Source organism: Camelina sativa, chromosome 14, assembly GCF_000633955.1.
Source record: "Camelina sativa cultivar DH55 chromosome 14, Cs, whole genome shotgun sequence".
NCBI lineage: Eukaryota > Viridiplantae > Streptophyta > Magnoliopsida > Brassicales > Brassicaceae > Camelina > Camelina sativa.
Genome location: NC_025698.1, coordinates 21,325,681 through 21,341,947, shown reverse-complemented (window position 1 = coordinate 21,341,947; position 16,267 = coordinate 21,325,681). Strand labels below are relative to the sequence as shown.

At 32.8% G+C, this 16,267-nt stretch overlaps 3 protein-coding genes and 1 long non-coding RNA gene across 4 annotated transcripts in view; 2 read left to right on the top strand and 2 right to left on the bottom strand.

The window, feature by feature from the left end:
* The window catches only part of LOC104742110 (Niemann-Pick C1 protein-like), an 8,974-nt gene extending 8,840 nt beyond the window's left edge, over positions 1 to 134 (bottom strand). Inside the window, exon 1 of the mRNA XM_019235734.1 lies at positions 3 to 134. Within this exon, the coding sequence (XP_019091279.1) occupies positions 3 to 134 (132 nt within the window). The remainder of the gene's footprint in view (positions 1 to 2) is intronic.
* LOC104742109 lies at positions 9,641 to 11,012 on the bottom strand. The gene is made up of 2 exons (XR_760442.2): positions 10,237 to 11,012; positions 9,641 to 10,134 (listed from the first exon to the last, which is right to left on the bottom strand). It is a non-coding gene; the product is annotated as an uncharacterized LOC104742109 (long non-coding RNA).
* Positions 12,554 to 13,702, top strand: LOC104743834. The gene is made up of 2 exons (XM_010464877.2): positions 12,554 to 12,665; positions 12,880 to 13,702. Exons 1-2 carry the CDS (start codon positions 12,661 to 12,663, stop codon positions 13,700 to 13,702), a joined length of 828 nt encoding a protein of 275 aa, XP_010463179.1. The 5' UTR covers positions 12,554 to 12,660.
* LOC104742108 lies at positions 14,217 to 15,934 on the top strand. The gene is made up of 3 exons (XM_010463078.2): positions 14,217 to 14,248; positions 14,334 to 15,360; positions 15,440 to 15,934. The coding sequence occupies exons 2-3, from the start codon at positions 14,382 to 14,384 to the stop codon at positions 15,490 to 15,492; spliced, it is 1,032 nt and encodes a 343-aa protein (XP_010461380.2). The 5' UTR covers positions 14,217 to 14,248; positions 14,334 to 14,381; the 3' UTR covers positions 15,493 to 15,934.

Genomic DNA, 16,267 nt, shown 5'->3' with positions numbered 1-16,267 from the left:
ACCTTCACAGCAGGAATGTTTAAAGGGCAATTTAGTACTTTCCCGTCGCTTCGTGCTCCACAGATGTCATACATAGCACAATATCCTGCTGATTGTTTTGCTTCTACTCCATAACCAACAAACAGAACCTGCATTGGTAAAAAAAAATTCCACTACAACATCAAACTCAGATAAATTCAAAAAAAAAAAAAATTCCACTACAAAAATTTCAAACACACAAAAAGGAGAAAAGTTTGTATATCAATATGTTAATCATCCCAATCCGAATTATAAAACCAAATAGAAAAACTGGATTTAACAACAACAAATAAAAATTCCACAATTTGAATAATAATTTTTTTCCTTGATAAATCACAATTTGTATAACTGATTGAGTGATTTCACCAAAAATTAATAAAAAAAAATACAAAAACCTAAAAAGTGTGTGTATCAATGCTACAATCCGAATTGAAATCTCTGAAAGAAAAAAAAATGCAGAAACAAATTTGCCAGAAGAGAGGAGAAGCAAATGGACAGAGAAAAAAAAAAAAGACTTTCCAGGAAAAGAAGAGATGAAACAAGAATCCTCATAATTTCTTCGTCGGCAATTTGGTAAATCTCCTTTTGACCGACAAATCGGTTGCGAAAGTTTTGTTCTGAAAATCTCAATTAGAAGAATCTCATCAGAACGAAACTGGGCGTGGAAGAAGAAAATAACAGAGAGACAAAAGAGAGGAAGAGAGGAAGAGAGGAGGAGTCAAAAGGTGTGAAAGAGGTTTTATAATATATCTATATATATATATATACACACATTACACAGTGTGTGTATTATTATGTGTGTGCTTCAACAAAGCTCTGCCATCTCAGGTCCTAGGGATGTGAGAGAGTCCTAATAATTTACTATTTTACCCTCTCTTTCGTTTTTTTTTGTTTTCTCTGACGTGTTTCGTCGTAGAGGGCGTTTCCGTAATACTTGGGAGATAGGATTACGCGGTTCCTCCGGAAACTGATTTTTGTTTCTATCTTCTTTGGAACAAAATACTCCCTCTGCATTACAACAATAGATGATATATTAGAATTTTCACATAGATTTAGAAAAACATTTAATATTTAGTTATAAGTGCATTATTTATTTTTAACAACACATTTTTATAGTTATTAATCAATAAAAACCTATTAAATTTTTAAATTTTCATTTAATGATTCTAGAAATTTACAATTTCTTAGCATTAATTGAGAAAAATATAAAGAAAATCAATTTTTGTGAGACAAGAAAAAGAATCTAGAAAATCATCCTTTATGATACGGAGAGAGTAGATTTTTAGGTGTTGAATGAGAATAATGAATGTAGTAATTTTTTTTTTTTTTTAATTTTAGGTTTTGAAAATCTGTTTAGTTTTGGTTGTAAATCTAAAAAAATTTAAAAATATATATATAAATAACTAAGACATTATTTTAACTATTTTTGTTAAGAAATTATTTATCATCCTACTATTATAATTAAGAAGTACAAATATGAAACTAACATTATAAAGCATAAAAAATTACATTGTCATACCATTGGTCTGAAGGTAGATGTTTAATTTTTCAGTAAGGATAAAAATATAATTTCAATTTTAGACTAATAAATTTTTTTAAATAATTAACAATTTCCAAAAAAAAATATTTTTTCTCTCTAATTAGTTATAGAAGAAAATTACTAATTAATTTTTAAAAAATTAAACCAATCAGAATTTTAAAAAGTAAGATTTTATATCTAAGTATCCAAATTTTTATTATAATAACTATATTTGGAAGATTTGTTAAGATTTTAAATTATGATTCTCCTATCATCTTCTTTTAACTCATTTACAAATTCTTTTGAATTATCATATAATACATCTAATAAATAAATATATAGCTTTTTTGCATATGTTGTGATTTAATTTTTTTTAAAGGAAGATATATTACCAAGTCTAAAAAAAATGTGTTTTAATGTTCGACATTAGGAAGTTGGTAAAACTAAATTTATGTGGTTGGTAAATTAATAAATTTTATTTACTCACAATTATAAAATAATAATTAATACCTTTAAATATTTCACAAAGTAATGACGCAAATACAACATACAATATAAAATACGGGATTTTCAAAAATACAATTTTTCTTATATCATTTTTTTAAAATACTCTTTCATGTTGTCCAGTTTCAAAATATCTCTTTTCTATGCATAAAATAACTTAATTCTAAAAATATATCTCAAAAATAACGTAAACTCCAACTAGTAAACCATAATCCCTCAAAAATATATCTTAAATGTAAAATAGAGAAGCTAAACTTTTTTTTTTTCTTTTTTTTGTGCAACAGATAACCTAAACCTAAAAAAAATTCTAAAATTTAATTTAACATATTTTAATTGTGTAAAAGAGGGTAAAAATAAAAATGTTCAAAAAGAGTATTTTTGAAAAAAGGATCCAAAAAGAATATTTTTAACAAATTCTCATATAAAAAATGGTAATATACATCAAACAAATTAAAATACTATAATATTCTAAAATAATTAGTATTTAAAAAGATATATGGTGGAAGCCTTTTTGGCCCAATGGTTGGTCTAGGGTTCATTAATGCTTTTACACGAGGAGGAGGTCGATAATTGCCCGTGATTCTACATACAACTGAATGTAAGCATCGAGAAGGAGGTGTTCATCAAGAGCATGGAGCACAAGAGAGTATAGGCAAGAGTGTATGTAGTGAATCTAATAGGGTCGGAAGGAATTGTCCATGGTAGAATCATTTGTAATAGTTCTCATAATTTGCAATCAATAATAAATCCAGACGATAAAAAAATGATATATGTAGATTTACCATATAATTACAATATTAAAAATAATTAATATTGTTTCAATCAAAATATTTTTTTAAAACAAATATAACAATAATTTTTATTATTATATTATAATTTTTAGAAAAAATATTGATCCGTGTTTTATGGATATCTTATACTTTAATGTAATTACTGGAGATACATTTATGACTACTAGATATGTAAAAACCATACCATATTCGTAATTCATATATAAATATATAATGTAAAATTAATTATAACCCAATTTACATATCATTATATTAAAATATATTTTTAGTATTCGGATTCCTTTTTCTGTTCATGCAAGAATTTCAAACAAAGTAAAGGTTTATTTGCTCGAGCATCGAACACGTCATGCGTTGCACATTACAATGCCCTCGCTGACCAGACGAGGTTATTTGTAGTTCAATTTGTAAAACCACGGTGGCAGAGTAAAAAAGATTGAATTTCGTATGAGATTAGTATTAATTTTTAACAAATTTGTATAAATAAAGCGGACTAATCATTTTATTATCTTCATGTGCAAAGATGACCTACCTATGACTAAGAGTAGACCTACATTCTTGTTTTTTTTTTTTTTTTAGTTCTCTTTAACATATATAGTGTTTTGAGGATAAAGAAACAAATTTTAAAAGTTTGACAAAAAAAAAAAAAAAATTAAAATTGATATTAGACTATTAGGTATAAAGAATATACGACCTATAGGGAGTAGAGAGAGTTGGATTATATATAAGTTTTGGAAATCGAAACCCGTCTCAAACACCAACCCAACGATTGTGGGCAATAAAAACAATGTGAGTGGGTGTGCATATGTGTCATGTGCACCTCTTTGCATCTTTTCCTTCCATCATCACTATCATACACATCAGTAATCACCCACTATTTTTAATCTATTTTTATAATTGTTATCCACAAATTTTGGTACAACAACAAAAATTAATTTATCCCAAAATCACCTGATGATTTATATGAAATACATATATCCCCGGGTCTCTTGGGATACTTTTTATCTAATCTTAAAATAAAAATATCTAAATTAGGATTGTTCTCCCTAAGTGGTATGTGGCACTAGCTAATCTTTTCTAGTGTGGTTGTTGCTTGGGCGTCCACTGATTTGTTGAGGACATTGTTATGACGTACGTAAATACAGTTGAATGAGAAACATCACAAAATATGAAACAGAAGAAGAAACAAAAGAAGATGAAATATAAATGGGATGGCCACCAGAAACTCATACATACTTGACTCTGCCGCACAATTGCTTCACGTAAACTTTGTGCGTCCACAACTCTTTTAATGAGGCTAGTTTTTTGAAACCTTCACAGATAAGATTAGTTACACTTTTTTTTTTCCTTTCTACTAGTTAGTTAATTACGTAAATTAGAAAAACACCCTAGCAACTGTGATTTCCCAATTTGTAACAACTTTTTAAAAAAACAACTATTTACATATAATAATATATGAATGACGCGATCCCAATTTACTAGCGACAAAATTTTAATAATGCTGGTGCAAGGTGACTAGTGGGAAATAGTTCAAGTATTTCTGTTTGGCGCGATTCTTAGATTTCTAATCATCATTCTCGATCCGCTAATGGTAGAGGTAGATTTTTGCATCCAAATTTAATGGTTAATCACTTAATTAATCTGGTCACTAAGAAGTGGCTTTTACCTATTTTTCCAGAGTTTATGGATCCAGAGGATATTCAGATTATTCGGAGTATGTCTATAAGCAAGTCCTTTAAGCCGGATCGGATGGTATGACATTATTCAAAGTCTGGAAAATATTCGGTGAGATCAGGTTATGGATTGGCTAAAGAGATGGTGGAAGAGGTACAATATTCCCAACATGTATGGCTTTAAGAGCCCAAGCATGGGAACTCCACGTCCCGCTTAAGATTAAGCATTTCTTTTGGCAAGTTGGATCTGGTACTCCCAGTGACAGATCACATAGCTCACCGAGGCATCCGTGAGGAACTGCTCCACACACCTTGTAGTTTACGAAGTCCAGATACCATGGTAGCTTAGTGATGTATCTATATTTTATAGGATTTTAACCATAGTTTTTACATTTGTTTTGAGTCTTTTGTTGAGTCAAAGTGTGCTTTTAGAGTATTTTTAGTCTTTTGTGAGTCGGTACAGATTTTAGGTTACTTTGGAAGGAAATTGAGTGTTTTGGAGATGAAAACTTGCATCTGGAGTCAATTTGGTGAAGACTGATCAGACTAGCAAACAGATAAAGCAAACGCAGAAAAAGCACGGGGATCGACCGTTCCCGTACCCGAAGCATCTTTTCCAATTTCGTTTTAAACCGACTTTTAGAGTTTTATTTTAGTATTTAAGCTCGAGGCTCAGCCTCTAAAGAGACAACTTTTATTCTACACAGCGTTTGAGTACTTGTAAGCTTTGGAGAGAAGATCTCCAATCCTTCTTAACACTTTGGAGAAGAATTCTGAACCCTATTTATTCTACTCTTTTGCAATTAATGTTTTCTTCATCATTGACTTTTTGTTCTTTCATCTCCATGTCTGAGTAGTTTCTCTATTGGGTTAGGGTTTCATAAGGTTTTTATGATTAATTAATGCTAGGCCGTTAGAATAGGGATTGATCTTATTGTTTTTCATCTATTGTTGTTCTTAATGCTTAAGCTAGATTGATCATCTAGATTAAGATCTTAGGTTAATTAAACTAGATTGATCACCTAGATTAATATCTTAGGTTAATTCATCGGGACATCGAAAGTGTTGTTGATGTTCCTGAAAAGAATATAGGTGAGCAAAGTGATTCTTAACCAACGAGAGTTGAAGTTAAGATACTTTGTGAACATATCAAACTTGAATCTTCTTAATGCTTGCTTGATTTTCTGAACTCAAAATTGAACCTTCTTAATGCTTGATTTTCTGAACTCAAACTCGACCCGACACTCACCAAAGCTCTCGCGCCGTCCTCGTATTGGTTTCGACTGACACTGATGCCAAACATCGATCTCCTTCGATCTCTAGCTCTTATTTCCGCCTCCAAACACCTCACACGCGTCCAAGGCATCCCCATGAGTGAAATCAAGCCACAAGGATCACAAAAAGCACACAAACATCAAAACAAATCAATCAATCAACCAAGAGAACCACAGAAACAGAGATCTTAGCTTAGATAAGCCATGGTCATGCACTCACCTTTAAAATAAGAAGAATCTGAACCCAAAACGACGAATCTAGCACCACAACAACCTTCCCACACGCTGTTAGCCTTAGATCCACACCAAAAGACGCAGAGAACCTCCAAAAACTCAAGAACACTCACGAGAAACTTTTGTTCTCTTTTTATCTCTCTGGAAAGTGTCAAAAGCGGCTAAAAGACTTGGGAAGTCGAGTTTTTCCCTATTAAACTCGAGTCATAGGGTTCTCCTAAACCAAACACATAAACTGGAGAATTAAAATCCAACTGAGTAGCCCGACCACATACGGTCTCGAGTGAGACCATCACTAGTGTCGGTCAATACCCATACCGAAAAGCTATAAACCGGTTCACGGGTGTTACAAAAATATTATAATTCAAAGAAAAAATAAGGAAAATGGATTTTAAAAGATAGAAAAAAATAAATTGTAATCGAAATTACAAAAATGAAAAGTATTTATAAAAGTGAAAATAGACGTATAAAAACAAATACAAAATGGAGGAGAATAAACTATATGTACTGTATTCTGAGCATTTTTGTTCGAAATGATACAGGTGGTTAAAGTATGCAAGTTATCGTTAACTTTGCCAAAATCTGAAATAAGAATATTGGTGGTGGCTCCAGTTATTTTTGAAAGTTTATAATTTAAAAGTTTGGGTTTTGTTTAGTATTTTTTTACAAAAATTATATATTTTGTAATATTTTTGATTTTAGTAGTAAATTTTGAAGGTTGTCATATTTTTTGCTGAAAAAATGAACATAAATAAATGATGGTGACATTGAGCCAGGAGGGTGTGTTTAAGGGGTTGGTAGGAAGTGCCCGTAATGATGAGAGTGTGATATAACGTGAGGTCCACATCGGACACATTAATTCAAACATAATTCCGTCTGTGGAGCCAATTCTATTTGCTTCGGAGCTCATTCCATTTACACTATGATATTTATCATTGCCAGCTAAGAAACAAGTTAAACAAGCATTTTTAACATATAAAAAGACTATTCAACACAAAATAAAACAAATGATATTTGTATATAAATTATAACCTAATGATTTATAGTAATCTTGTTATTGAGTTACAATTAAAATTGAAATATGATTTATTTTTTTTAATTTTTCTTTTTGTTAAAATTGAAATATGCAATCACTTATTGCGTAAAGAAATCAAATCTACAAATTGGATTTGTGAGCATTCGTTTTTAACTTAAATCAGCTTTTAAGTTTGCATTGTCTAACCCAATAAAAATAAAGATGGTAGTTGGTCGTCATTTGCTAGTTGCGACACTTATTGCAATATTTTTGCTTCGTCACCTTCGTTCGAACTTCTAGTATGTACCAACTTCGATTATTTTTTCTGTATTATTCCATTTATGTAATAACTACCGCTAGCTAGGACCATTCTGAATTTCTAAGGCTAAACGACGAAATAATAAAACTCAGATCATACAAACTATATAAAACAAAAAAATATCATTATATGAAGCGACACTTGCAAAATTGGACCCCTAACTTGAGTTAATTACAATGTTAGACCCTTTTTTTTCTCTCTCCAACATTTGCCACTTTCTCCCTATTAAATATTCACAAAAATGCTATTATTTCTGATTTATTTGAATTTTTTGCGAAAATGTTTATTACATCCATATTCTCATCTTCTTCTTTTATTTACGGTTGTGCTACCGCCATCAATTTTCCAACAATCATGAATAACCAAATTTGAAGCTTTTAAAGGTTCAACAACCTGAATTTGTAAGCTTAAATAACACCCAATGCTATGAGAACTTCATTTTCTTCCATCTCTTCTCCATTTTAATCCAAAAAAATTTGCAAGTGCATTTATCTTGTTATATGTCATGATTCTTGGATAGTGATTAAATTGGTGTTGGGTTTCTTCTGTGGTGACTAAAGACGACGTCCTCGGTGCTTGACATTGCGAAACAACCACCAATAAGGTATTTTCCAGTAGATTTTGTGATTTTTCTTGATTTTTTTGCGAAATTAGACTTCATTTGTTAGTCTAACCGTCATAATATCATGTAAAGTCTACTATGTGGTCAATTTTGCAATTAAAAATTTATCGAGTTTCGAGCCCGTAGACTGAAATTTCAGTCTCCTTAATTTCATTTGAAAACAAAAAAATATGGTTCAGACTGCATTATAATCTTTCCAACGGATACTTCGTTTGCAGTCTACTAAGGTGTATTTTTGCAATTGACCAAATTCTTGACTTTTTATTTATGACTGCTGCATGAAGTCTTCTTCCGATAATAAAAGAGTAGACTTCTATAGTGCCTATTTTGGATTTGACCAAAATATAAAAGCATTGAGCGTAAGATTTTTGAAATAAAATTAAGTAGTTGAGTGCAAAAGAAGTCTACTAATTAAATAAATTAAAATGTTGGCCAACCCCAAAAATGACCACGACAGACTGCAAACGAAGTCAACATTCCTGGAGACTTCGTACGTAGTCTACTTGGCAAAAGTCAAAATTGGTCAATTGCAAAACTAACCACAACGAAATTTACTTTTTCTAGTTGACGGATAGATGAAGTCTACTTGTCAGCTAGAAGTCTACTACCAAGTCAATGGTTTGGTCAATTGCAAAAATAACCAGAGTTGACTGTAATCGAAGTTAACTTGTTGAAACTTCCTAAAAAGTCTACTCTGTTTTATGTTTTTAATTGCAAAACTGACCAAAAAATTAACAAAGAAAGACACCAAAAGAAGTCAACTATCCTAGTAGACTTCATCCTGTGTCTGCATTATTAAATTGTAATTGCAAAAATAGACTACACATAATAGACTTCGAGTTAAAGTTTCTGGGTAGAGGCTTGTTGATGTCTATTCGTTTGACATCAACATAAAGTCGGCAGAATTTGTAAACCAATTTATTGCAAATTGGTGAGTAATTTTTAAGATTTTCTTGTTATATTCTTTGATATATGTTATGTACTTGTTTCTATATGTTTTTGACATAATTATATATTATACATATGGAGAAATAAGTTTTTGGTTTTCTTAGGCAGTTAGATCATTAATTTAGACTTATTTTAAAGTCAACGTATTAGAATTCTCAGTGAAATCTGTAAAATTGAAAAAATCTTTATTGAAATCAAACCATCCTCGTATGTTTTTCTATTTTATTATGAACAATAATTATTTAGCGTACAAATACAAACTCGGTATTTGACTATTTTCTCGTGACACTTGAGCTTCAAATTTTGAATAGAAAAGCAGGCTCTATACAATCATTTATTTTCTTTTGTGTGTGATATAAAATCATATAGTATGCAAGTGGATGGATTTAAAAAATCATTAGATTCCGCCGAACTAATGGCAATGAGACCAAAGATTATGTACTAGTGTGGTGGGGTGCGAGTTCATCAATAACAATTAACAAATAGAGCACATCCACACACAGAGATTATTTAATAATTGTTACTATTTTATTTCGTTACAACCACTGCATCTGCGTATAATACGTGTTAAAAACCAGTGTTGCAAGCATCTCTATCCATGTTGTTTAGTTGTATGATTCTATTTGTCTACCTTATGCATCACGATAAGGGTTTTTCTGGCTATTTCAACTTATTGTTGGTTAAGCATCTATTTTCAGTTTAACAAAAAAAAAAAATAAATCAGAGTGTTGATAAATGTATCTGCAATTGACACGATTGTTCACATTTTGCATAAACTGCAAGTGACACGATTTACAAATTCCTTGAACTCACAATGTGTAAAACTCAAATACGGCTTTGCCACTTTGGCGTTGTCTTTCTTAATTTGCATCATTCACTATGAGAACCGAACGTTTAGTTACCAAATTAAAACCCAGTTAAGAATGAAAAAAATTACAAAAGCTTGGAAAAAGAGATACGTCTCTCAAATACATATCTTCATATCTTCAAACTTTTTCTACGACAAATTCATAGTGGACTTCTGATCTTTGTAACTTCTTCTGCAATGGTGTCATACCGTTCTGCATAAAACCCATAACCAAATCAGACCAAGCTGTTGTCACATTAGAAAAGGGGCGAAAGAGAATTATAGAGAGTATGCAGGCTTTGGCGTTAACAAAAGCACTTGCAGCTCGTGACTGGTTCTACTAAGCTAATAAACTTGAAGCTTTGAAGATATGCTGGAAAGATAAATCGACAAAATACAACATAATCAGTATACCTCAACCTCAATTAAATTTGTTATTTTGAATATTTAATCTTTAAATCAAAATCTCACATACCTTTTAAATCAAAATGAACACTGACGGAGAAGTGTTATCTAATAATACGCTCACTGAAACAATGACTTTTGTGTTTCCAAACTCAGCATAACCAGAACCAGAAGCAGAGCTCACAACACCAGTTTGAAGTACTTAAAAAAAAATCCATTTTTTCCCACAAAACTTCAAGGTACCTCGCCTTCTTCCTCGTCCAAGCCAATTAAACGACCAATCACATGAACCAAAATCAGATTCAAAAAAGTTGAAGAAAAGTGAGAATCGTATACCATTGAGCAAAGATACCTACTACTAGTGTGGAATGGAAATGTCAATGTTCAGATCTGGAAGTTGAAAAGGCAAATAAAAATTAGATCTACAAATTGTTCTTAAAAACATCTCATTTACCTTCTAGATAGATCTTAGAAATGAAACACAAATCGAAGAAGCAAGAACATAAATGATTTGAAGAACTGCGAGAATCAGATCTGAAGAAGTGGAGACGACAATGACGGACGAACGACTAGATCTGAAGGAGGATTCTTATGCCGGATAATAGAACGAGAGGTAGTGGGAAAGAGAGGAAGCTTGACTAGGTTTCTGGATTTTGGAGGGTTTAAGTTGTTTTGTTTCTCTGAGAAGGAGATAGAAATAGTTGGAAGAAAATTGAGTAGCTTACGGAAGAAGAAGAAAGGTGATTATGATGATGATTTGATGAGACAGATTTTTTCAGTTTCAAAATGACTTTATCACCAGAGAGATGTAGAAAGTGGAAGAGGAAGAAATGAAAGTGATTAGGGTTAAGGTTAGTGAAAGTTAGGTATATATAATTCGGTTAATTAAAACTGATCGGTTATATGTTCCGTCAAACCGAACTGAACAGGAAATCGAATTACCAAATTAATTTTGCCTATCGGTTTGTTGATCCTCTCACAGATGCTGCCAAAAACCGAACATCTTAGTTTAATCGGTTCGGTTCTCTCGGTTATGATCGAATGTCCATGAATAATATTAATAGTTGATGGCATAACAAAGTCAACCACCAATAGTTTACAATGAAGTCTAATTAAGCAAACCCTAAATCAAATAATTTTAACCTAATCAGCTTTTCCTCCTTTAATTTGACTCGTTTATAGGTAAATTTATTTTATTCCATTGCAGAAAGTCTATCTCGTTATTATTTGGTCAATAGGTTTATCAAATTATTTTTTATAATTTATTTAATTAAAATTTAAACTATAATTAAGGAGTAGACATATTTTTATGTCTTCTAGTTGACGTCAATTGGAATCTCCCGTAAATGAATCTATTGCAGATTTCTTCCGGGTTACATCTGTCATTTCGGCTTCTGTTTTTTGTTTGGTCGTAAGGGAGTCAACTGTAATTCCAGCACCCTTAGTCGTTATGTTTCTCGAAAATCGAATATGGGTATACAATTTCATTCAAATGCAAATAAAGGTACAAAAAATACAATTATCACTTATATATGAAACATTACAATTAATAGTTTTATTCATAGGTTTTTCCCCCTAAAAGATGGCCGAAAACAAACAAGATTAACGATAACCAACTATCATTTTGTGATATGTGCCTATCGAACCCAAACAAGATTTAACAATCTAGAAAGTTGAACATGCTACATGCATATTTCTTTCAGTTTTATTACACATTAAAATGTTACATCAAGAGTTAACAAATTCACATTCACAATATTTTGTAGAAAAGAACATAGAGTATAGTGTATACAGTGTGGTACTTATTTCTTTAACCTTAAAATTAAATCTGATTCCAAATACGGAGCCCCTATTTAAATTAAGAAAAAGGTTTTGGCTTTGAAGGACTTATTCTAACAAGTGCCAAAATAACACCAGTGTGCTCGAAAAGAAAGTGTTAACTTTTTTGGCAAAAATAATATATAACACATTCACATCTGCAGTATTAATAAATCAAGCTTTTCACGACCCACTCAAAGTAATGATGATTACTCATCTCATCTAGGAAAAATGGTATATTTCTACCGATACTATTTGTAAAGTGTATATTTCTATCTGAACAAAAGAGAAGTGTATTATCTAACCTGAACTCTAATAAAATTCAAAATTACTACCTAGACTTTGAAGCGTTATCGATAATACTACATTGACACAAACATTGTTAGTCAACTTTTAAATATGAGTGATTCATATGACACATAAGCAATGATGTGACAAAAGTTTTTGGAATGAAACTCAAAACGACGTCGTTTTGATTTGGGGAAAAAACTTCAATTAGGGTTCTTTTTTTTTTTGATTTCACGATTCGTTTCTCTCTTTCTCTTTCTCTTTCTCTGCGAAGGCGAAAATGGAGAACGGGGATTGAAGTTAATTGCGAGGGATAAGTGTAGAGGAAACAAGGCGTGAATCGAAGGAGTTGTTAGCATTACCCACAATCGTTTCTACATAAGCGAAAATGAGGTATTTTTAGTTCGTAAATCACAAACATTGCTTCGATTTTTGGTATTAAATATTGTATTTTGTCTTGTTTTTGTTTAATAGTTGCATAATGTAGATATTTGGAGACAATAATTTGAAGTTTTATGTTTAAAGAGTCGTATTTGTTTACTGCACACTAAGTGTTTGATTAAATGCTTGAGTGTTTGAAACTTTGTATAATTTTTTTTGTTGACAGCAATCCGGATCATGTGACATTCCTTGTGAATTTTGGAGGGTATTGGGTGAAGAATCATGTAGGAGATGTTGCTTATCTCAATGGTAAAGACATAGCTATAGAATGTAAACCAGAAGAGTTTTTCATCAAGTTGTCGGCGGAGTTGGGGGAGGGATTATATGGCCAAAACATGTGGTATAAGTACCCTTTTGAAGAGCATAATGAAAGAAAGAGATTGAGGTCTGCGGATTTGAGTTTTAAGAGGATGTGTGATGCGGGCAGATGGACTGGAGTGATGAATGTTTTTTTGGTGAACTCAACAGAGCATCCTAATGATATCGAGTCATCTGAGCCATGTGAAGAAGAGATCCGGGTTGAAAGAAATGTGGCTTCTTTTGTTGATGAGGATGAGGATTTCGATTATCATAACACACCTCCTAACTCTGATGGTGAAGAAGAAGAGGAGCATTTGGTTAGATACAAACGAGGTAGTGGTCAGCTAGAGATAGAACAAGTATTTGATAGTCTAGAGGAGTTCAGAGAAGCTTTAGTAGCTTATGCATTAAAAGAGGGTTGTAACATAAAGATAAGTAGATGGGGGAAAGACAAGTCAGCGGCTGTGTGTGGGACTAAAGAGCCTTGTCCATGGTATATCTACTGTTCTTATGAGGAGTGCGTTGGCAAGTGGAAAGTGAAAACTTTTGAAGATCAGCACAGTTGCACAAATGATAACTATTGTAAGATATTGAAAGCACCTATGATTTGCAAGATGTTTTTGGATGATATCAGAACTGATCCTGATTATGGACCAAAATGGATGCAACAAGAGATTGAGAAGAACTAAAATCTGATAGTAAGCATAGACAAATGTAAAAATGCTAAGAAAAAAGCTGTAGAGATCATCGACCGTGAGCACAAGGAGCAATTTTCTAGGCTGAAAGATTACCGCTTAGCACTTCTTCAGTAAGTTCTTCTTTCATTACTGAAATTTTAAATTTAACAATTGTTTTCCAATCTGTTAACTAGGTTTTCATTTTGATATTTTGCTAGATCTAACCCTGAGTCAACAGTAGTGCTAGACACAGTGCTTGATGATGATGGATCAGAGATCTTCCATAGATTCTATGTGTGTTTTGCTGCCATTCGAAAGATGTGGTCTATGTGGTGTCGTCCTATCTTTGGAGTGGATGGTTGTTTTATGAAATGCACACTAAAGGGACAATTATTGGCTGCTGTGGGGAGGGATGCTAACAATGGAATGTATCCCATGGCTTGGGCCGTTGTTGATATAGAAAATGAAGACAATTGGGTATGGTTCCTAGAAAAGTTGAAGGTTGATTTTAATCTACAGGAGGGTCAAGGGTTTACTATCATATCTGATAGGCAAAAGGTATATCTCCAACCCGTACTAGGCTTTAGAACATGTAAAATGACATGTATGGTTTAACTAATATATCTTTGTTTTGCTTTTACAGGGTTTATTGAATGCAGTGGAAAGAGAGTTACCTTATGTTGAACATAGAATGTGTGCTAGACACATCTATGGGAACCTAAAGAAGATATTTCCCCATCAAGGTGACATGAAAAAGCTCTTTTGGCAAGTAGCGGAAAGTTATACCACGAAAGAGTATGAAGCAAATTTGGAATTGGTAAAGAGCTATGATATGCGTGTTTATGAAGCCATGATGGAGAAGAACCCAAAGAATTGCAGCCTTGCTTTTTTCACGCCAACATCCTCCTGCGTAGATGTTCATAACAACATCTCTGAATCTTTCAACAATGCAATAGATCCTGCAAGGTATATGCCAATGGTAGAGATGTTGGAGACGATAAGGAGAAGAACCATGGTGCGTATTGATATGAGGAAGACAAAAGCTGACAAGGATCTAAGCAGAGTACCTCCTAGAATAAAAGAAATGATAGCGTTGGAGCAGAAAAGGCTTAAGTTCTGCAAGGTTATCCCTGGATCAGACGGTAGAAATGAAGTCCGTGAGTCAGGTACATCTTACTCTGTGAACATTACAATGAAGACATGTGCCTGCAGGAGATGGGAAATGAGTGGAGTTCCATGTAGGCATGCATTACACATCATCGCAGAAAAGAAGCTAAATCATGAAGATTACATCTCTAGTTGGCTTCTCAATGGAAGGCAACAACAAATTTATAGGGACTCAATTCGGCCAGTAAATGGTATGTGTTTCTGGGATAACTCCGGTTCTGTGATATTGCCACCTCCAAATCTGGTTGAAGAACTTGAAAACAGAAAAGGAAGAAAGCCAAAGCCAAAAAGGAAGAAAGGGAAGAATGAGTCTCCAAAAAAGAAAAAGGCTAGTAGAGAGAGGAGAATCATGCATTGTCGTCGTTGCAGTTTAACTGGACACAATGCAGCTAAATGTCCAAATATGGAAGTGGAGAAGTCTATGCCACCTAAGAAGAAGAAGAAGACTAAACCATCGGCAGATGGAGGAGGACCAAGTCAACCAACACAAGACACATTTTCAGGTTTCAATCTTCTTATTCTCATCTTAATTATTCAGATTATGTTGTGTTGTAATGTTAGATTTTTTTGTTTTTCTGACAGGAACTTTGGAGAACTTAGGATCAAGCATGACATTTGTGGGTTTGGAAGCTTGAAGTATGAAGCGGTTTAGGACTATTTCTTTTTCTCTTTTTGATGTCATGGTCTGTTTTTGGGGACATGTAACAACACAATGTCTTTTGATTTCATGGTCTGTTTTGTGACATGTACCACAACCAAATGTCTCGGTCTATTTTGGATTCTATCACAGTTGGATTGGGTTTGAGCAATGTCATATGTCTTGTTCTTTTTCCATTACCTTTCATACAAACAAACAGTCTTACAAGCCATATTTTTCTCTAAACATCCAAACTAGTTACTCTCATACAACCACTTTTTAACTCACATATTCAATACATACACATGAAAAACAAAACCATAACCATAACAAAGCCAACAATGTTCTTCAAGCTTCTTAGTTGCATTTTCATCTCTTTGACCTCCTTCTCAACCACACCCAAATGCACACGAGTCTCCATGGCGAGAGTATCAATCTGAGATTCACAAGCATTGACGCCCTTCTACAATGTCATTGCAGCTCCATCAATGTTCTCCACTTTCTCAATCAAGTCCTCGATCTCTTCTACCATAGACGTATCGGTCCATTTAAATGTATGATACCAATTCTATGACATTTACAGACTTTTAATTGCAGACACAGCCAAACTATACAACAAAATTGAGAGAATCACACTTACCCCATCCCTTCCAAACGGACACCCATGAAACAATCTTCCAGGATTTTTAGCAGTTGTCGATGTCTTCAAAACAACAGGTTCTCCACATTGACATCTCTTGGGGAAACCTCTTCTTTGATTATCCATTTGATTT